The sequence below is a fragment of the Oryctolagus cuniculus genome, chromosome 8 (genome assembly GCF_051225735.1).
Source record: "Oryctolagus cuniculus isolate XC-2025 breed Fujian yellow rabbit chromosome 8, ASM5122573v1, whole genome shotgun sequence".
In the NCBI taxonomy this organism is placed as follows: domain Eukaryota; kingdom Metazoa; phylum Chordata; class Mammalia; order Lagomorpha; family Leporidae; genus Oryctolagus; species Oryctolagus cuniculus.
Window position 1 is genome coordinate 100,710,226 of NC_142874.1, and position 22,931 is coordinate 100,733,156.

At 42.8% G+C, this 22,931-nt stretch overlaps 1 protein-coding gene across 5 annotated transcripts in view; it reads left to right on the top strand.

The window, feature by feature from the left end:
* HPGDS (hematopoietic prostaglandin D synthase) overlaps positions 1-22,931 on the top strand; it is a 52,620-nt gene that overhangs the window by 24,607 nt on the left and 5,082 nt on the right. For 3 of the 5 annotated variants that reach the window (XM_070047860.2, XM_089302620.1, XM_017347270.4), the window contains 3 exons: positions 1,214-1,306; positions 5,382-5,491; positions 20,717-20,815. In XM_070047860.2, the coding sequence (XP_069903961.1) occupies positions 1,214-1,306; positions 5,382-5,491; positions 20,717-20,815 (302 nt within the window). Of the gene's footprint in view, positions 1-1,213; positions 1,307-5,381; positions 5,710-20,716; positions 20,816-22,931 lie in introns of those variants that run through there. The other 2 variants (XM_089302621.1, XM_089302622.1) reach the window with 2 other exon arrangements.

Genomic DNA, 22,931 nt, shown 5'->3' on the forward strand with positions numbered 1-22,931 from the left:
TGCAACTCCAAAACTAAGGCACTGGGTGGGAAAATTGGCATAAATACACGTGATGAAATAGAACATGGTCATTGAAATGATGGTGTTATATTGACTTAGAAATTTACTGCCTTACTTCCAACCAAGACTTTAGCTAAATCCCTTATTATAACTCATATGTGAATCAAAGAGTTTATAATCCTAAGACTATGGTTTTAAAATAACATTTATTGTGATTGAGGCCACAAAAATGAATAAGGTTTTAAAACAAGGTTTTTTTTTATGAAAAAAAAGGAAGTTTAGTAGTGGGGTTGGCACTGTGGCCCAGTGGGTAAAGCCCTGGCCTGCAGTGCCAGTATCCCATATGGGCGCCAGTTTGAGTCCTGGCTGCTCCACTTCCCATCCAGCTCCTTGCTAATGGTCTGTGAAAGCAGTGGAGGATGGCCCAAGTGCTTGGGCCCCTGTACTCATGTGGGAAACCTGGAAGAAGCTCTTGGCTTCAACCTGGCCAAGCCCTGGTCGTTGCGGTCATTTGGGGAGTGAACAAACAGATGGAAGATATCTCTCTGTGTCTCTGTCTCTCCTTCTCTCTTTGTAACTCTGCCTTTCAAATAAATAGTTTTTTAAAAAAAAGTTTAGTAGCACATGTTTGAGATAATAGTATATAGTATCACTGTAAATCTGGGTGTTATTATCTTTAAATTTTATTTGAAAGGGAGAAAGAGAGAGAGAAAAAGAGGGACAGAAACAGGGACAGACTGAGAAAAGTCTTCCATCTGCTAGTTCATTCTCCAAATAACCACAACAGCCAGAGCTGGGCCAGAAGTCTGGAACTCAGTCCAGGCTTGCCATGGAGGTAGAAGGAACCTAGGTACTGGATTTATCCCCAGCTGCCTCCCAGAGTGCGCATTAGCAAGAAACTGGAGTCGTAAGTAGAACTGCGACTCAAACCCAGGGGCTCCAAATGGGACACAGCCATGCCAAGCAGCGTATTAACTTCTGTGCCAAATGCCTCCCTGACCTCAGACCTGGGTTTTAGAATGAGTGCTGTCATTAACTTTACTGCAGGTCTTCTAACAGCTTTTCTAAACATATGAAATGTAAAGTTCGTGCTAGATGCTGTCAAATGTCTCTTTGTGAATAAATATTGAAGAATTTTATGACTTTAAAACATGCTTTTTCCCCACAATTTTCTTTAAAAATGAGAGTTGATTTTTTATTATTTTATTTTAAGGTGTCCTGTTTGGCAAAATTCCCATTTTGGAAGTGGATGGGGTTGTCCTTCACCAGAGCTTAGCAATAGCAAGATACCTGGTCAAAAACACAGGTAATATGTTTGTTGTGTTTAAGAGTTTTGATAACTGAAAGCATATATATATATACATATTCAATATTCACTAATTGTATTATGGAATGTTATCATGCAAGCATGAGCACAATTAAATGCTAGAGAAGTGTAAATGCACCATCTGTATCAGTGTAATATTCCATGAGTTCCCCAGACAACCTGACAGGTTAATTTCATCTTGTCTCTTGCCCTCCCATGCTTCCTCACCATCCAAGCCTGTCTTAGAATCATCAAAACCCATCGGATAGGTCTGCTCATGCCAAACTTTTGTTAGCAGAATGTAAGTTATCAGAGAGAATTAATGAGTAGGAAATACACGAGGCATACGAAGGTGAAATTGATTATATCATTAAAATCCGGTGCTCAATGATGTCCTTCATCCGAATCATGCTGGGAGAGAGGGGGAATACCCAGAATCCAGTGCATCTTTACGTGGGTAGTGGGCTCCTGGGTTGCTGTGGTAGCATCTGTACCCATAGCATTGATGAAAAATAGAGAGAAGTGTCCTTTGGGTCTTGTCTGTGCTGCTGCTCCATTGCAATTTCTCTTTTTCCTCTTTTTTTTTTTAATTTTTTATTTTTTGACAGGCAGAGTGCACAGTGAGAGAGAGACAGAGAGAAAGGTCTTCCTTTGCCATTGGTTCACCCTCCAATGGCCGCCGCGGCCAGTGCACTGCGGCCGGCGCACCGCGCTGATCCGATGGCAGGAGCCAGGTGCTTTTCCTGGTCTCCCATGGGGTGCAGGGCCCAAGCACCTGGGCCATCCTCCACTGCACTCCCTGGCCACAGCAGAGAGCTGGCCTGGAAGAGGGGCAACCGGGACAGAATCCAGCGCCCCGACCGGGACTAGAACCCGGTGTGCCGGAGCCGCTAGGCGGAGGATTAGCCTAGTGAGCCGCGGCGCCGGCTCTCTTTCCTTTTATTCCTCTCCCAGTATTTTGAGTAAAACACTACTGCAGACTTTTTTTTTTTTTTTTTTTTTTTTGACAGGCAGAGATAGACAGTGAGAGAGAGAGACAGAGAGAAAGGTTTTCCTTTTTCTGTTAGTTCACCCCCAAGTGGCTGCTATGGCTGGCGCATTGCAGCTGGTGTGCTGCGCCGATCTGAAGCCAGGAGCCAGGTGCTTCTCCTGGTCTCCCATGCAGGTGCAGGGCCCAAGCACTTGGGCCATCCTCCACTGCCTTCCTGGGCCACAGCAGAGAGCTGGCCTGGAAGAGGAGCAACTGGGACAGAATCCAGCGCCGGAACCGGGACTAGAACCTGGGGTGCTGGCGCCGAAGGCGGAGGATTAGCCTAGTGAGCCGTGGTGCTGGCCCCAGACTTCTTTTAAAGCCTCTTTCTTTTCTTCTCTCTCTCTCTCTCTTATCCATCTGCAGAGTCAGCATTTCTCATACCCAACTCATCACCACCACCACCATGATTTAAGTCATAACCACACGGTTGCCCCACAAATAAAATGGGCCATAAATACTAGGCTTCTGCTTATCAAAGTAATGTATATTAAAGATACAGTAACTTGTGCTTAAACTAACACATTTCAACATAGTTTTTTGGAAATAAAGAACAGATGGAGATTATTTCTGACCACAAGAACTAAGCTTTGAAGTGAAAATGACATTTGAATTGAGCCCTTCAAATTATGCCTGGAATTTCAAGTGCAAGACTGGGCCTAAGCAGTGTTTTTCCGAACTTCACATGCATCAGGATCAGTGGGCTCATTAAAACACACATTGCTCAATCTCCAGTCCAGAGATTTTAATTCAGGGAGCCTAGAATAGGGCTCAAGAATTTGCTTTCTTGGGCTGGTGCTGTGGCGCAGTAGGTTAACGCCCTGCCCTGAAGTCCCACCATCCCCTATGGGCGCTGGTTCGAGACCCGGCTGCTCCACTTCTGATCCAGCTCTGTGCTATGGCCTGGGAAAGCAGTAGAGGATGGCCCAGGTTCTTAGGCCCCTGTACCCACTGTTCCTGGCTTCAGATCAGTGTGGCTCTGACCATTGTGGCCAACTGGAGAGTGAACCAGAGGTTGGGAGACTGCTCTCTCTCTCTCTCTGCCTCTCCTTCTCTCTGTGTGTAACTCTGACTTTAAAATAAATAAATATTTTTTTAAAAAATTGATGGCTAAAGTTTCACGTGGAAGTCAAAGCAGGGAGGAAAATGAGTGACAAGAACCTACGATAAGGGTCGGCATGGTGGCATAGTGGGTAAAGCTGCTGCCTGCAGTGCTAGCATCCCGTATAGGAGCCAAATCAAGTCCTGCGTGCTCCATTTCCGATCCAGCGCTCTGCTGTGGCTTAGGAAAGCAGTAGAAGATGGCCAAAGTGCTTGGGCCCTTGCACCCGTGTGAGAGACCAGGAAGAAGCTCCTGGCTCCTGGTTTCATATCGGCGCAGCTCCAGCCATTGTAGCCATTTGGAGAATGAACCAGTGGATGGAAGACCTCCCTCTCTGTCTCTCCTCCGCCCCTGCCTTTCTGGAACTCTGCCTTTCAAATAACTAAATAAATCTTTAAAAAAAAAAAAAAACTATGATAGATTCTGAAAGACTTTTCAAGAGAAGAAAGACAAATCAATTTTGAATACCATAGACAAAAACACAGATAGTTTACAGAGGAACTCTAAATCACTAAAGCATTTGTTTTCATTAACAGCTTTTTTTGAGGTATAATTTACATACAGTTCACCCACTATCTGTATACAGTTCTTGATTTTTAGTAAATTTATACAGTTGTACAAAAGCAATTTATTTTAGAATGCTTTTGCACTGAATCATTTGAAATTGACAACAGTGAGGGGCAGGAGCTTGGCACAGTGGCTGAAGCCCACTTGAGAGACACGTGCCATATGGAAGTGCCTGGCCATATGGGTGTGGGTCCTGGCAACTCGTTTCCGGATAATGCACTACGGAGAGCAGTGGGTGATGGGCTCCAATATTTGGGTCCCTGCCATCATTGTGGGAGACCTAGACGGAATTCTGGACTCCTGGCTTCAATCTGGCCAGCCCTGGTTGTTGCAGGAATTTGGGGAGTGAGCCAGTGGATGGAAGATTTCTGTCTCTGTGCCTTTCAAATAAAATGGAAATAAATAGGGGCTGGCACTGTGGCATAGCAGGTAAAGCTGCCACCAGCAGTGTAGCATCCCATATGCGTGCTGGTTCGAGTCCTGGCTGCTCCACTTCCAATCCAGCTCTCTGCTATGGCCTGGGAAAGCAGTAGAAGATGGCCCAAGTGCTTGGGCCCCTGCAGCCTTGTGGGAGACCTGGAGGAAGCTCTTGGCTCCTGGCTTTGGATAGGCCCAGCTCTGGCTGTTGTGGTCATTGAGCCAGCGATTGGGAGACTTTTCTCTCTTTCTCTGCCTCTGCCTCTCTGTAGCTCTGCCTTTCAAATAAATAAGTAAATCTTAAAAAATAAATAAATAAATTGGAACCAGTGAGAAAATATTTAGAAAAACCAATGATTTATGAGCAAAAATAATGATTAACGAAAGACAGAAACAAGAACCTCTATTATTTTAAACTGTTAGTCTCTAAGCTGAAAACAAATTCTCAGCAAAAGTTGCAAAAAAGCTATTCTTTTTACACGGTATATTATATCTGTAAATTATTGCAATATTGATTGAATTATCGAAAGATCGGAAAGAGACCTAAAAAGTTGAGGTTAAGTAAATGAATGGTGGCACTTTTTTCTAAAGAAACCTGGTATAGCTGAAAAGAAAGAACAAGGATAACATTTAGTTACTGTAAGGACAGATCTTTAGGGTACTTGTGAAAATGAGGCATATCTAGTGGAATATATACATATATTCTGATTTGCTTGCATTTTCACTAAAAAGGGAAGATCAGAAGAAATAATAAAAGTGGCTGCTAATAAGGTAAGTAGATAAAGGAATCAATGAGACTGATGGGAGTAAGGATGGAAGCTGGTCTTCTCCGGATACTGTTGCATTTTCTTTGATTTTTCAACCATAGAAACATTTTGACTACTATAAACAAACTCTGAATGTAGGAAATTAAATTAAGCATATTCGTGATCATTAAGTGACATTGTTGTATTCCACAGATTTGGCTGGAAAAACGGAAATGGAACAATGTCAAGTTGACGCTATTGTGGACACGCTGGATGATTTCATGTCACGTTTTCCTTGGGCAGAGAAAAATCAAGATAGAAAAGTAATGTGGTCACTGGATATTACTATTATTAATCATATACCTCTTGCCAGAAATTGTGTTCAGTGCTGTTAAAAACTTCTTTCTCGTGTTAAGTCGTATGCATGTGTAGTTTTAAAACATCAAATTATATTAGAAGTTTAAAGCAAAGTATAGCATTTCTCCGCTTCTCACATTGACCCCTCACTGCATGCAACCTTCTTTTTCATCCTTTTAGATGTCTCTTTAGGATTTGCACTCTCCGTATTTCTATATGTAAATATGTAAATATGGCTTTCTTTGATTCACCAAATTTAGACAGTTTCTATGGACTTTGTACAATGGCAATAAGAATTCACTTCTTGGGGCTGGTGTGGTGCTTAAGCTGTGGCCTGAAACATAGGACTCCCACATGAGCACAAGTTCAAGGTGCTCCACTTTCAATCCAGCTCCCTACTAACGTGCCTGGGAAAGCAGCAGAAGATGGCTCGAGTACTTAGGCTTTTGATACTCATCTGGGAGACCTGGATAGAGTTCCAGGCTCTTGGTTTCAGCCTGGACTATTCCTAGCCATTGCAGCCATTTGGGGAGTGAGCCAGAAGATGGAAGAGCTCTCTCTGTCTCTCTCTTCCAATCTGTCTGTAACTGTACCTTTCAAATAAATACATAAATCTTAACAAAAATTCACCATTTACAGTCATCTCTGCTTCTCTTTTCCAAGCTCCAAATAAGATAATATTAAAAATTTTTCGGTTAAGTCAATATTTAGTGACTACGTTATTAGTCATATGCAAATATTACACAGAATTGTATTATATTTTAATATTTCCTTTTATACTTTGCTTAATTCTGTTTATTGCTGAATCTTCTCACACTGTCCAATGTCCATGATTTTCCACAAAGTCACTGACCTCAGATTCTCTATTATTTTCACTGCTTCCTTGGAGTGATCTGCTTTGCTCTGTGTTTCCTTTGTGGAGCCCTCTAGGTTTTCTTTTTTTTTTTTATTTTTTTATTTTTTATTTTTTTAATTTATTTAATGAATATAAGTTTCCAAAGTACGAATAATGGATTACAATGGCTTCCCCCCCATACCTTCCCTCCCACCCACAACCCTCCCCTTTCCCGCTCCCTCTCCCCTTCCATTCACATCAAGATTCATTTTCGATTATCTTAATATACAGAAGATCAGCTTAGTATACATTAAGTAAGGATTTCAACAGTTTGCTCCCACACAGAAACATAAAGTGAAAAATAATAGATGATTTTTTTTTAATGATGATGAAATCAGATCAGACCTATTGTCATGTTTAATCCCAGTGAGAGTCAAGTTGGGAGTTGATAGTTTCTTTTCTTTTTTTTTTTTTTTTTTACAGAAGATCAGTTTAGTATGCTTTAAGTAAAGATTTCAACAGTTTGCACCCCCATAGAAACACAAAGTGAAATATATTGTTTGAGTACTCGTTATAGCATTAAATCTCAATGCACAGCACATTAAGGACAGAGATCCTACATGAGGAGTAAGTGCACAGTGACTCCTGTTGTTGACTTTACCAATTGACACTCCTGTCTATGGTATCAGTAATCTCCCTATGCTCCAGTCATGAGTTTCCAAGGCTATGGAAGCCCTCTGAGTTCTCCGATTCTTATCTTGTTTAGACAAGGTCATAGTCAAAGTGGAGGTTCTCTCCTCCCTTCAGAGAAAGGTACCTCCTTCTTTGAAGACCTGTTCTTTCCACTGAGATCTCACTCACAGAGATCTTTTGCCAGAGTGTCTTGGCTTTCCATGCCTGAAATACTCTCATGGGCTTTTCAGCCAGATCCGAATGCCTTTAGGGCTTATTCTGAGGCCAGAGTGCTATTTAGGACATCTGCCATTCTATGAGTCTGCTGAGTATCTCACTTCCCATGTTGGATCACTCTCCCCTTTATTTATTCTATCGGTTAGTGTTAGCAGGTACTAGACTTGTTTATGTGCTCCCTTTGACTCTTAGTCCTTTCATTATGATCAATTGTGAACTGAAATTGATCACTTGGACTAGTGAGATGGCATTGGTACATGCCACCTTGATGGGATTAAATTGGAGTACCCTGGTATGTTTCTAACTCTACCATTTGGGGCAAGTCAGCTTGAGCATGTCCCAAATTATACATCTCTTCCCTCTCTTATTCCTACTCTTATGTTTAACAGGGATCACATTTCAGTTAATTTTCAACACTTAAGAATAACTGTGTATTAATTACAGAATTAAACCAGTCATATTAAGTAGAACAGACAGAAAAACTACTAAGAGGGATAATGTATTAAGTTGTTCATTAACAGTCAGGGCTATGCTGATCAAGTCACCGTTTCCCATAGTGTCCATTCCACTTCAACAGGTTTCCTTTTTGGTGTTCAGTCAGTTGTCACCAATCAGGGAGAACATATGGTATTTGTCCCTTTGGGACTGGCTTATTTCACTCAGCATGATGTGTTCCAGATTCCTCCATTTTGTTGCAAATGACTGGATTTCGTTGTTTCTTACTGCGGTATAGTATTCTAAAGAGTACATATCCCATAATTTCTTTATCCAGTCTACCGTTGATGGGCATTTAGGTTGGTTCCAGGTCTTAGCTATTGTGAATTGAGCTGCAATAAACATTAGGCTGCAGACCGCTTTTTTGTTTGCCAATTTAAATTCCTTTGGGTAAATTCCAAGGAGTGGGATGGCTGGGTCGAACGGTAGGGTTATCTTCAGGTTTCTGAGGAATCTCCAGACTGACTTCCATAGTGGCTTGACCAGTTTGCATTCCCACCAACAGTGGGTTAGTGTCCCTTTTTCCCCACATCCTCGCCAGCATCTGTTGTTGGTAGATTTCTGAATGTGAGCCATTCTGACCGGGGTGAGGTGGAACCTCAATGTGGTTTTGATTTGCATTTCCCTGATTGCTAATGACCTTGAACATTTTTTCATGTGCCTGTTGGCCATTTGGATTTCCTCTTTTGAAAAATGTCTATTGAGGTCCTTGGCCCATCTCCTAATTGGGTTGTTGGTTTTGTTTTTGTGGAGTTTCTTGATCTCCTTGTAGATTCTGGTTATTAACCCTTTATCTGTTGCATAGTTTGCAAATATTTTTTCCCATTCTGTCGGTTGTCTCTTCACTCTCCTGACTGTTTCTTTTGCAGTACAGAAACTTCTCAATTTGATGCAATCCCAATAGTTGATTTTGGCTTTGACTGCCTGTGCCTCCCGGGTCTTTTCCAGAAACTCTTTGCCTGTGCCAATATCTTGAAGGGTTTCTCCAATGTTCTCTAGTAACTTGATGGTGTCAGGTCGTAGATTTAGGTCTTTAATCCATGTTGAGTGGATTTTTGTGTAAGGTGTAAGGTAGGGGTCTTGCTTCATGCTTCTGCACGTGGAAATCCAGTTTTCCCAGCACCATTTATTGAATAGACTGTCCTTGCTCCAGGAATTAGTTTTAGATCCTTGATCAAATATAAGTTGGCTGTAGATGTTTGGGTTGATTTCTGGTATTTCAATTCTGTTCCATTGGTCTATCCATCTGTTTCTGTACCAGTACCATGCTGTTTTGATTACAACTGCCCTGTAGTATGTCCTGAAATCTGGTATTGTGATGCCTCCGGCTTTGTTTTTGTTGTACAAGATTGCTTTAGCTATTCGAGGTCTCTTGTGCCTCCATATAAATTTCAGCACCAATTTTTCCAGATCTGAGAAGAAGGTCTTCGGTATCTTGATTGGTATTGCATTGAATTTATAAATTGCTTTTGGGAGAATGGACATTTTGATGATATTGATTCTTCCAATCCATGAGCATGGAAGATTTTTCCATTTCTTGGTATCCTCTTCTATTTCTTTCTTTAAGGTTTTGTAATTTTCATCGTAGAGATCTTTAACATCCTTGGTTAAGTTTATTCCAAGGTATTTGATTGTTTTTGTAGCTATTGTGAATGGGATTGATCTTAGAAGTTCTTCCTCAGCCATGGCATTGTCTGTGTATACAAAGGCTGTTGATTTTTGTGCATTGATTTTATACCCTGCTACTTTGCCAAACTCTTCTATGAGTTCCAATAGTCTCTTAGTAGAGTTCTTTGGGTCCCCTAAATAAAGAATCATGTCATCTGCAAAGAGGGATAGTTTGAGTTCTTCCTTCCCAATTTGTATCCCTTTAATTTCTTTTTCTTGCCTAATAGCTCTGGCTAGAACCTCCAGAACTATATTGAATAGCAGTGGTGAGAGTGGACATCCCTGTCTGGTCCCAGATCTCAGTGGAAATGCTTCCAACTTTTCCCCATTCAATAGGATGTTGGCTGTGGGTTTTTCATAGATTGCTTTGATTGTATTGAGGAATGTTCCTTCCAAACCCAGTTTGCTTACAGTTTTCATCATGAACGGGTGTTGTATTTTATCAAATGCTTTCTCTGCATCTATTGAGATAATCATATGGTTTTTCTTCTGCAGTCTGTTAATGTGGTGTATCACATTGATTGTCTTGTGCACATTAAACCATCCCTGCATACCAGGGATAAATCCCACTTGGTCTGGGTGGATGATCTTTCTGATGTGTTGTTGCATTCTATTGGCGAGAATTTTATTGAGGATTTTTGCATCTATGTTCATCAGGGATATTGGTCTGTAATTCTCTTTCAGTGCTGCATCTTTTTCTGGCTTAGGAATTAAGGTGATGCTGGCTTCATAGAAAGAATTTGGGAGGATTCCCTCTTCTTCAATTGTTCTGAATAGTTTGAGAAGAATTGGAGTTAGTTCTTCTTTAAATGTCTGGTAGAATTCAGCAGTGAATCCATCTGGTCCTGGGCTTTTCTTTGTTGGGAGGGCCTTTATTACTGTTTCAATTTCTGTCTCAGTTATGGGTCTGTTTAGGTTTTCGATGTCTTCCTGGTTCAATTTAGGTAGGTTGCATGTGTCCAGGAATCTATCCATTTCTGATAGGTTTCCCTGTTTGCTGGCATACAAGTCCTTGTAGTAATTTCTGATGATTCTTTTTATTTCTGTGGTGTCTGTTGTTACATTTCCTTTTTCATCTCTGATTTTATTGATTTGGGTCTTTTCTCTTCTTTTTTTAGTTAGTTGGGCCAATGGGGTGTCAATTTTGTTTATTTTTTCAAAAAACCAGCTCCTCGTTTGGCTGATTTTTTGTAATGTTTTTCTTGATTCAATCCTGTTGATTTCTTCTCTGATTTTAATTATTTCTCTTCTCCTACTAGATTTGGGTCTGGTTTGCTGTAGGTTTTCTAGATCCTTGAGGTGAATAGAAAGCTCATCTATTTGGTGCCTTTCCAATTTCTTGATGTAGGCACCTATTGATATAAACTTTCCTCTTAACACTGCTTTTGCTGCGTCCCATAAGTTTTGGTATGTTGTGCTGTTATCCTCATTTACTTCCAGAAAGTTTTTGATTTCTCTTTTGATTTCTTCTATGACCCATTGTTCATTCAGGAGCATGTTGTTCAATCTCCATGTGTTTGCATATGCTCTAGGGATTCCTGAGTTGTTCATTTCCAACTTCATTCCTTTATGGTCTGAGAAGCTGCATGGTATGATTCTAATTCTTTTGAATTTGCTGAGACTTGCTTTATGGCCTAGTATGTGGTCAATCCTAGAGAAGGTTCCATGTACTGCTGAGAAGAATGTAAAATCTTTAGCTGTAGGATTGAAAGTTCTGTATATATCTGTTAGATCCATTTGGGCTATAGTGTCATTTAAATCTACTGTATCCTTGTTGATCTTCTGTCCGGCTGATCTGTCTATTTCTGAGAGTGGAGTATTGAAGTCCCCCAGTACTATTGTATTGGGGTCTAAGTCTCCCTTTAAGTCCGTTAACAAATCTTTTAGATAAACCGGTGCCCTGTAGTTAGGTGCATATACATTGATAATTGTTATATCTTCCTGTTGAATTGATCCCTTAATCATTATGTAGTGTCCCTCTTTGTCTCTCTTAACGGTTTTTGTAGTAAAGTTTATGGTGTCTGATATTAAGATGGCTACGCCTGCTCTTTTTTCATTTCTGTTGGCATGGTATATCTTTTTCCAGCCTTTCACTTTCAGTCTGTATGGATCTTTGTTGGAAAGATGTGTTTCTTGTAAGCAGCAAATAGATGGGTTTTGTTCCTTAACCCAATCAGCCAAACGGTGTCTTTTAACTGGACAGTTCAGGCCATTCACGTTCAATGTGACTAATGATAAGTGGTAACTTTGCCCTGCCATTTGCCAAAGATAAGTTCTAATATATGCTTTGAATTCCCTGTGATCTTTTGCTGTGAGCTTTCCTTCCTTTACCTTCTTTCATATTGATGACCGTGTTTCTTTGTTTCTGTGTGTAACACATCTTTAAGCATCTTTTGCAGGGCTGGACGAGTGGCAACAAATTCTTTCAATTTCTGTTTGTTATGAAAAGTCTTTATTTCACCTTCATTCACAAATGATAGCTTTGCAGGATATAATATTCTGGGCTGGCAGTTGTTCTCTCTTAGTACCTGGGCTATATCTCGCCATTCCCTCCTAGCTTGTAGAGTTTCTGATGAGAAGTCAGCTGTGAGTCTGATTGGAGATCCTCTGAGAGTAATCTGACGTTTCTCTCTTGCACATTTTAGGATCTTTTCTTTATGTTTCACTGTGGAGAGTTTGATTACAACGTGTCGTGGTGAGGATCTCTTTTGGTCATGTTTATTAGGGGTTCTGTGAGCTTCCTGTACTAGGATTTCTCTGTCCTTCTCCAAACCTGGGAAATTTTCTGCTAATATCTAACTAAAAAGGCCTTCTAATCCTTTCTCCCTCTCCATGCCTTCAGGAACTCCTAGAACCCGAATGTTGGGTTTTTTAATAGTATCCTGAAGATTCCCGACAATATGTTTTAGATTTCTTATTTCCTCGTCTTTTCTTTGGTCTGACTGTATCCTTTCCTGTTCTCTGTCTTCTAAGTCTGATATTCTCTCTTCTGCTTCTCCCATTCTGTTTGTAAGGCTCTCTATTGTGTTTTTCATTTGATCTATTGAATTCTTCACTTCAGTCACTATCCCAGTTTCCTGTTGTACTAGTTGTTTCGTTTCATTTTGATTCCTCCTTAATATTTCATTTTCACGAGAGAGATTTTCTATCTTGTCCATTAAGGATTTCTGTAGTTCAAGAATTTGTTTTTGAGAACTTCTTAATGTTCTTATCAATTTTTTGAGATCTGCTTCTTGCATTTCTTCTATGTCATCATCCTCATAATCTTGAATTGGGGTGTCTTTTTCATTTGAGGGCTTCATGGTGACTTCCTTGTTTTTATTACCTTGGTTTTTGCGTTTGTTATTTGTCATATTGGAGATATTTGGTTTCTTCACTGTGGTGCTTTTTCTTGTTATACTATGACTCTAGATTAAGTGGACTATCTGTTTTTGATGGAGCCTTAGGGCTTGAGATGGGTGTGGCCTGAGAGCTCTGTTTGGTGTGCCAAAGGTGACACTCCCAGTTTGGGCGTGGTAAACCTTTCTCTCTCTCTTTTTTTTTTTTTTTTTTTGATTCAAAAGGGAAGTTATTCTGCACAGCTGAACGAAGTTGGAGGTAGTTAGCAGGCAAATGATATACCCACAGGAGCCAGAGATCGGATGCTCTTTCCCAAGGACCGCACAGGGAATCTGTTCGGCCCTCGGAGTGGGAGCCCTCTAGGTTTTCTGCACAGCTGTCTTCCCTAGATCTCCCTGTGCTGCCGTCCCAGTAGTGCCTTTCTCCCAAGCTGCAGCCCTGTTTCCTGGATGGTTCCCTCCTCTGTTTACTCCATTGTTTGTCTGGCACACATCCTCTAGTATCCTAAAAGTGGTCAGGAGGTGAGGTGAGGACAGGTGGAGTGCGTTTATCCTGTGACTCACAGCGTCAATTTCATTGTCCTCCACAGGGGGTGCCCTGTTGCTCTCCGGCTTCTTTATAACCACTCTGGATGTCTCTTCTACCACTTCCTGGGCTTGTTCTCCTGTACTCTATCCTGTTTCTGTGGAGCGATCCTCCCATAGCTGACTGATTATAGGAAACAAAAGTTTGGGGCTTTAATGTCTTTATTTCCTTTTGCTATTTGCTTTTTGGTTTGGGTATGGATTTCTGTGTTGAAAATAATATTTCAGTCGTGTTTGGGAGATGTCATCTTTGGTTCTCCAGCTGTTACAAAACCTAAACTAATGCAATTCCTGACATTGTGTATGTGATCTCTTTTCCCCCTCTACAGATAGAACACTTGTCCCTAGAGTTCTAAAACTGTACAATGAGCTGCAGGATCTGCTTTCCCTCCCTTATGCTGTCTCCTTGCCAGGCTTAATCAATCTCAGACTTGGATCTAGGTATTCAAGGAAATGTCTGAATTATTCCACTTATGATATCTTCCACCTTTATTTGCTTTGTTTCATTACACTAAAATTTCTGTTATTCATATATTGGTTCTCTTTCTCTCATTTTCCTTTAATGTTACTTTCAGGAAGAATTCTCTTTCTCAACTTTCATCTTAAATTTTGAATGCCTGATATCGTGTTCTTAAATTGATAAGGACTCTGTTATGGTGCAGTTCCTTCTGTGAAGCACTGTTTTATTTGTATTTAATGGACATACCATCATCTCCCTGCCCAGGGTGTGTCTGAGCACTTGCTTTCGTGCTCTTCTTGGTCTCTATCTTTTCCTCAGAAGCAGGACCATTCTTTAGGATCTATGATAAACAGCAGGGAAGTTAAAAAGTTTACTCAAAACTCTCAGCGTGTAAACGGTGTTTGTAGATTTCGAGTATCTTGAAGCCATTTTAGGGACGCTTCCCAAGGTCAGTGTCGTCAGGGATCTTGCACCATGATTTCTAGAGGAGCCTTCCAGTCTGTAGCCCAGAGGTAAAGGCCTGGCTGCCAGAGTTCCAGAGACAAGTGAGGGCGGGGAGCCTCGGAACTGAGGCTGGCGCACCGAGGCTGGCGCACCGTGCCGATCCGTTGGCAGGAGCCAGGTACTTCTCCTGGTCTCCCATGGGGTGCAGGGCCCAAGCACCTGGGCCATCCTCCACTGCACTCCCTGGCCACAAATGTTCACTTAATCCTCCTCTATTTAACACAGCGCGTGCGACATCTCCAGGCCCGGAAACCATCTACAAATGCTTTCCCCATCAAGTCTTCTGCTGAGAATCAGGAGGGGCGGTTGCAGGGTGAAATGAAGGAGAAACCTCGTGCACAACTGGCTTCTGTAATAGTTCTCCACCAGCTCGCGTTATGTCCCCTCCGGCATCTTTTAACCCTGGTTCTAGGTGTGCCCTGCGCCCCACCCCCACCCCGGCCGGGCTCTCTGAGGATTTCATGTTGTGGACTGGCTTGCTTCTCAGCTTTCCATGCTGGGTGCCACTCAGCCATCTGCTCCAAAGCTTCAGATTTTGCTTACATTTCTCTCTTCTCCTTTCCACCTCCATGTGGGTTTTGGGTTTTTATTTTATTTTTTTAATGCATTACTGTGGTTTTGGGATAAAAGCAATATTATGTATGTGGTTAAATCCATCATCTTTAGCCAGGATTCCAAATGAGCCCTCTTGATTCCATCCCAGTACTGGCTTCCTTTAGGGCTCTCATCACAATGTCTATTTTCCCTGTCTGCTGCCCTACTCCCTGAGTTGGCTGTGTCAGTGGGGCAGAAATCTTGTTGGTTGTTGTTCTGTTGATGCGCCACGCCCGACCCTCCTGGTACCTTTCACATGGAAGGCAGCAAGCATGCGTGGAAAGGGTGATTGGAGGACTCTGTTTGTCACTCCCCGTGAGCCAAGGGTTACGTGGATTACTGCAGGCTGCCATCTCTGGCCTCCCTGGGAGGAGGGCTGTTTATCGTCCCACTGACGATCCAGATGAAGAAATGGAGAGCGTGGTGATAGAGTCGCCCAAACTCTCGCAGCTGACAGAACAGTGAGCAAATCCAGACTACCCAGCTCCGGAATCCACAGACTCATCACCTATGCACCAATTGCTTAAATGAGCGACTAATTCCCAGAGCATGCCCTTGGGATGAAACTGTTGCTCTCCTTATGTTCCAGTGGAGACATTGCGATGCCAGTCGTTGAGCCAGTAAGTGGTACCTAAGGAACAGAAATCCCAGTCACTCTGGCTCAGACCCTGTGTGCTTAGCCCCTGGGTATCGTGCTCAGTGCCAGCAGCTGCCCAAAGCAGCTGTGCGTGAATATGCATGGGCAAGTTAAAGCCAAGGCCTGCAGCCAAAAGCCGCAGCACAGAACAGCAAATGGCAGTTTATCGATTTATTTAAGCACATTTATTCTAAATACTGTTTATTTAACTTGGACCTTCTGATCTGAGTAGAAATAATTTGGAAATAAATGTATTTACTCTTACTGACTCTGTGTGAGGGGGACACACACACTGCCCCTAACCAGGGCAAAGTCTTGAAGAAGAGTTCAGCTTGGAGCATGGGAATATAATGAGACTTTTGGATATAAATACACCCTGGGCACTGGAATCCGACTGCCAGCCTTGAATCCTGATGCCCTTCTTCTTTGCGGTCACTGAGCTCCTATTTATAGCTCCAACTCTTTGTAAAATAGGAATGTAACAGATCTACTTTGAAGAACGTTGGGAGAATTGAGTGATAGCAGATGTGCCTATGGCCAGGAAGAAAGTGGTCCATAAACACCAGGTTATAATACATACAGTGTTATCCTACAGCTCAGGGCTAATTGACTTTCTTTATATCTGTTACTTGTGGCATCTCTCTTTTACATATCCGTATAAATGCAGAGACAAGTAGATATGTGCTCCCCAATTTCAGAAAGTGCCGGGCCGGGGCCGCGGCTCACTAGGCTAATCCTCCACCTTGCGGCGCAGGCACACCGGGTTCTAGTCCCGGCCGGGGCGCCAGATTCTTTCCCGGTTGCCCGTCTTCCAGGCCAGTTCTCTGCTGTGTCCTGGGAGTGCAGTGGAGGATGGCCCAGGTGCTTGGGCCCTGCACCCCATGGGAGACCAGGAAAAGCACCTGGCTCCTGGCTCCTGCCATCGGATCAGCATGGTGTGCCAGCCGCAGCGCGCCGGCCGCGGCGGCCATTGGAGGGTGAACCAACGGCAAAGGAAGACCTTTCTCTCTGTCTCTCTCTCTCACTGTCCACTCTGCCTGTCAAAAAAAAAAAGTGTCTACAGCTTTCTCTTCCATGGGCCAGTGACCCCACTGGGGGGGTGGGGTATCAGCTTCTCAACTTGTTCTTATCCGTTTCTCTATTGTCTACCCCTCTGTGGCCAAGGTTCACACTACAACAGGGACTACTGCTTACAGGAAACTGTTCTTCGAACATACGATGAGAGTAACAATCTTCCTTTCTATTGGAAAAATATTGCTGTTACACACCACTTACCTCAAAAAACCATTTCACAGGACATTCTATATACAAGTTCATGAATAAATCGTATGAAGAGATAACATGTTGCAGAAACGATGTTGATGGCCACGGACTATTTAATTAACAAGATGTGGCCAGAAGTATACAATAAATAGTGCTCAGTGTGTGTTTCATCCCTTAGTCTCTCTGTGGTGAGTTGCACTGCTGCCACCTTGTGGTCAGGTAAAAAACTCAAAGACAATTATTGATACAGTATATCAGTATATTGCTACTGTATGAGCTTTATGAAGATTGCACAAGAATTATAGGTGTTTCAGTATTTGTTGCTGCAAACTTCTATTTCCAGTTCTAAAAATCAGTGGCAAATACGTCTCTGGACATTGGTCACCATAACAATCCTTGAACTTGCCATTTGTGCTACTTTGGCTATTTGATGTGTGTGTGTTCAGTTTCCTCATTTGAAGAGCAGATCAGGGATTGAGGATGCGGAGGACTGAGGGGAATCCTGATGGCACAGTCCCAACACTAAATAATTTCAGTAGTGTGGATTTGGAGAAATACACAAACCTCCCTATATCCCCTAAAAGTCATTTGCTAGAACACTACAGCAGTGACAACTCAGAGTGAAAACAAAACAAAAACAAACAAACAAACAAACAAAAAACAAAAACAAAAAAAAACACACCTGCTTCCTAGCTCTTTGGAAGAGAAGGCAGGGAATTTCTGATTCTGCCAGGTATGATAAATGGCTGTCTATGATTTATCATTAAAGTATATTAAATTATAAAGATGCTGACCAAGCAAAAGTTTTGCATCAAAATGTCACCTCATTGCTCTGACCAAAGACTGGCTCTTCTGGTTGTAACTCCATCCTGCAAAGCATTTCCCTAACCTCCTTTCTGAAAGAAGACCCAAGGCAGAGTGGCCTTTCCTTTCTGTTTCCTGTTGATGAATAGGCTACTTGGAGAAAAAGGGAGTTTACATGTGAACAGAATGTTTAGGATGGCAAGGTCTGATGGGCATTTTCAGTACTGTATTTAAGAAAAAAAAATAGTACAGCTAGGAGCCTCTGACACTGTCTCATGTTTTATGTGGCCTTTCCATAAAATTCCCTTTTTTTGGTTTCTAAGAATGTTCATCTAACAGAAAAAATGCTATAAATATATATAACAAAATTTTTTAAGCCAGGCCAAAAAAAGAGAAAGAGGTTTTTGGGAACAAGTTAACATATAAAGTGGTTTTATACAAAATATCAACTGTCTTGTATATTTTGATAAGCATCAGTACCAGCTTTCATTTGTAATATGGTTTGTGGCATTGGAAGAAAAGGAATCTGTGATTGTTGAAGTGAATTGTTATAAATGCAGAGATGATAAAATAGTAAAAAACATATTTTCTAAAGAAGTATATTAAAAATATACATCAGGGAAAAGATGCATAGTCAAATATTATATTTTTAACATTTATTTATTTTAAAAATGAATTTATTTATTTGAAAGTCATAGTTAGAGAGAGAAGGAGAGGCAGAGAGAGACAGAGAGACAGAGAGACAGAGAGAGAGAGAGAGAGACAGAGAGAGAGGTCTTTCATCTGCTGATTCACTCCCCAGTTGGCCGCAACGGCCAGAGCTGAATTGATCCAAAGCCAGGAGCCAGGAGCTTCCTCCAGGTCTCCAACACGGATGCAGGGGCCAAGGACTTGGGCCATCTTCTACTGCTTTCCCAGGCCATAGCAGAGAGCTGGATTGGAAATGGAGCAGCCGGGTCTTGAACCAGCGACCATATGGGATGCCGGCACTGCAGGTGGCGGCTTTACCCGCTACACCACAGTGCCGGCCCCTATATTTAATATATTTTTAAAAGGTTTATTTTATTTATTTGAAACGCAGAGTGACAGAGACAGAAAGAAAAGATATCTTCCATCTGTTGGCTCACTTCCGAAATGGCTGCAACAGCCAACCAGGAGCCAGGAACTCCATCCGGGTCTCCCAAGTAAACAGTGGGGTCCCAAGTGCCATCCTCCGCTGCATTCCCTAGTGCATGAGCAGGGAGCTGGATAGGGAGCTGAGCAGCTGGGACCTGTACTGGCACTGTGATATGGATGCCAATGTCTGGGGCAGCAGCTTAACCTGCTACACCACAATGATGGGCCCACTGTTTTCTTTATACTATTAGATGAATGTTCTTTAAAATGAGTTTTAATAATTGCTAAGCTGTTTACTAATTGGCATTTGATTAGACTGAGATAACTCACCAGATTGTAGAGAGACTGAGCTAAAAGAGAAATCTATAGCGCAGATTATAAGATTTTAATTTGGTACTGCTTATACACATGAACACTTGAAGCTGTGGAAATGCAAATTAGAACAGGTGCACACACTGACGGTTTGAAACGCTTTCTACAAGCCACATCCAGTTCCTCTCTAGCCATTCGAAGACAGCCAACTTGGCCATGACCTGAGCTAAACTGAACAGTGAGAAGTGTCACATGGTTTGGGCCACTATCCCTCAGCTCACAGATTCTGTGGAAGCAGCAAACGGATTCACACATTTTCTTTAAAACAATGAACGCAGTTCAATGGTAGAACACTTCCTGCACAAAGGTGACACAGAACAGGGGGAGGATTGTAAAGTTGTGATAGAAACAAGCTTCCTAAGCCTTAGTTTCAAAAGCTGGCAAATGTATGTAAATATGTATTGATGTTTTTGCCGACTGTACTTTGCAAATATAACTGTGGTATAGCAATGTAGTTTAGTGATACTCATAACAGGAAGTAAATCAGCTAACCAGTAAGCTAGGTAGTTACCCACTATATGACTTATTTTAATAAAGCTTGGATTTTATTACAGGTTCTTTATAACTGTGTTCATGACTTTGGAGGTTCACAGTCCAAGACTGGGCATCCCTGTTGGTCTGGTATCTGATGGGCTGAGGGATGGTGGAATGAGTGTGGAGGAGGACCACAAGGTGAGCCAGAAAGCGCACTCAGGGCTGCGGTCTTACCTTAGAAAGCTATCCTGGGAGCCGGCGCTGAGGCACAGTGGGTTAAAGCCCCGTCCTGCAGTGCCGACATCTCATAGGGTGCCAGTTTGAGTCCCTGCTGCTCCACCTCCAATCCAGCTCCCTGCTAATACACCTGTGAAGGCAGTGAAGGATGGCTCAAGTCCTTGGGCCCCTGCACCCACATCGGAGACCTGGAGGAAGCTCCTGGCTCCTGACTTTGCCCTAACCCAATCCTGGCTGTTGCAGCCATTTAGGGAGTGAACCAGCAGTTGGAAGATATCTCCCTCCCTCCCCTCTCTCTGTGTATCTCTGCCTTTCAAATACATAAATAAATCTTTTAAAAAAATTCAAGGCAGGCAAATCTCATACAATGGCAGGCCAAACAAGAAAAATCCAGAAAGGCCTGAGAGTATAACAGATATCCAACTAAGTGCAATGAGGAAACAAATGAGGCTTCCAAATTGGAGGAGTCCAGCAGTACAAAAGAAAATGAATTTCCTTGCCTTCAATTATATTATTTAACTTCAAGGTAGCTCGGTTCAGAAAAGGGGCAAGTCTAGAGATCAATAGGTACAATGAAATCGTTTTTCATTACTCATTTTTCATTAGTCAAATATGAAGATTAAAAATTATTTCTTAAGTTTCATGGATGAAACATTTGCTCATTCTATACAAACAAGCTGTAAAACTGGTACCACAGAAGTATTTATGTTTTAGTCCATAGTAATTAAGGGAAGACTAAGATCTACAGAGAATCAGATCAATCTCCCAATGTTGAAAATTTGAAAAAAAAAAAAAAACACGCAGCAACATATTTCTTCCTTTCTGAACGCTTGTGGAAGATTAAAGGCGGAGAAATCTACTTCCTCTTCAAATCACAGTGACATTTGCTCTCTCCCCTAGAATCAGATGTTTAACGATCTGCTCACACACGAAGCGCCTCATCTTTTGCAAGATTTGGACACATATTTAGGAGAAAAAGAATGGTTCATTGGCAACTCTGTGAGTATTTCCCATGTTGGAAAGTATGAGCAAATACACAGACATGTGTTTAAATAAAAGGATAAACCAAAAAGTTATTATAAAAGGGAAAACAATACATGGTTGTGGCACAGCGGTGCTGGCAGCCCATACGGGAGCACTAGTTTGAGGCCTTGCTGTTCTGCTTCCAATCTTGCTTCCTGCTAATGTGCCTGGGAAGGCAGCACAAGACGGCCCAAGTACTTGACCTCTGCCACCCAGGTGGGAGCCCGGGATGGAATTCCTGGCTCCCAGCCTCAGCCTGGCCCAGACCCAGCTGTTGTGGCAGTTTGGTAAGTGAACCAGCAGAGGGAAGGTATCTGTGTGTCTCTTCCTTTGTCTCTCTTCTCCATCTGTCTCTCTCCCCTCTCTCTATCACTCCACCTTTCAAATAAAAAATAAATAAACCCATAGGGAGGAGTAGGGTGTATAGCAGTGGGTTAAGCTGCAGCCTGCAGCACCGGCATCCCATATTGGCACTGCTTCAATTCCTGGCTGATACACTTTCAATTCAGCTCCCTGCTAATGAGCCTGGAAAAGTAGCAGAAAATGGCCCAAGTCCTTGGGCCTGTGCACCCACAGAGGAGACCTGGATGGAGTTCCAGGCTTCTGGCTTCAGCCTAGTCCAGCCCCAGCCATTGAGGCATGAACCAGAGGATGGAAGATTCCTCCTTCCTTCCTTCCTTCCTTCCTTCCTTCCTTCCTTCCTTCCTTCCTTCCTTCCTTCCTTCCTTCCTTCCTTCCTTCCTTTCTCTGTTAACTCTGCATTTCAAACAATGAAGGAAAGAAAGAATTATTTCAAAAATATAATTTGTAAAATTAATTTCACTTTATATCTCAAGACAGACTCTCGGGCCGGTGCCGTGGCTCACTGGGCTAATCCTCCGCCTTGCGGCGCCAGCACACTGGGTTCTAGTCCTGGTCGGGGCGCCGGATTCTGTCCCGGTTGCCCCTCTTCCAGGCCAGCTCTCTGCTGTGGCCTGGGAGTGCAGTGGAGGATGGCCCAAGTGCTTGGGCCCTGCACCCCATGGGAGACCAGGAGAAGCACCTGGCTCCTGCCATCAAAAGACAGACTCTCATGACTGAAAATAAAAGGCATAACATCATTTTCTTTCTTTCTTTCTTTTTTTTTTTTTTGACAGGCAGAGTGGACAGTGAGAGAGAGAGACAGAGAGAAAGGTCTTCCTTTTGCCGTTGGTTCACCCTCCAATGGCCGCCGCGGCCGGTGCGCTGCGGCCGGCGCACCTCGCTGATCCGATGGCAGGAGCCAGGTACTTCTCCTGGTCTCCCATGGGGTGCAGGGCCCAAGCACTTGGGCCATCCTCCACTGCACTCCCTGGCCACAGCAGAGAGCTGGCCTGGAAGAGGGGCAACCGGGACAGAATCCGGCGCCCTGACCAGGACTAGAACCCGGTGTGCCGGCGCCGCAAGGCAGAGGATTAGCCTAGTGAGCCGCGGCACCGGCCAACATCATTTTCAGTAATCATACTTTTGGTGGTACTAGGCACTGTTGAAATACTTTTTCAGGTGTCATTATGTCTCTATTGGAGTTTAGAAAAAAGAAATTATGGGGGTCAGCGTTGTGACGCAGAGTTTAGCCACCACCTGTGACATGGGCATCCCATATGGGTGCCAGTCGGAGTCCCAGCTGCTCCACTTCCAATTTTGCCCCTTGCTAATATATCTGGGAAGGCAACAGAGGATGGCCCAACAGCTCAGGCCCCTGATACCCCTGAGGGAGACCTGGATAGAGTTCCAGGCTCCCTGCTTTGGCCTGGACCTGCCCCAGCCATTGAGAGCATTTGGGCAGTGAACCAGTAGAGGGAAAATCTCTCTGTGTGTCTCTGTCACTCTGCCTTTCAAATAAATAAGCAAGTAAATCTTTTTTAAAGGGCTTATGTAGATGGCATTGAAAACTAGAATCTTCAGTGCAGGAGAAAGGAGATAGAGACATAGGATTAGTGAGGTTAAGTAAACAATCCTACTCCTCAACTTGAGCCAGAGGGAACAGTCTACACTCATAACGTACTTTATCCTAGGTAAGGAAAACAAAAGCATTTGATGGCTCTTCTCTTGAAAAGGTGACCAACCCCATAGT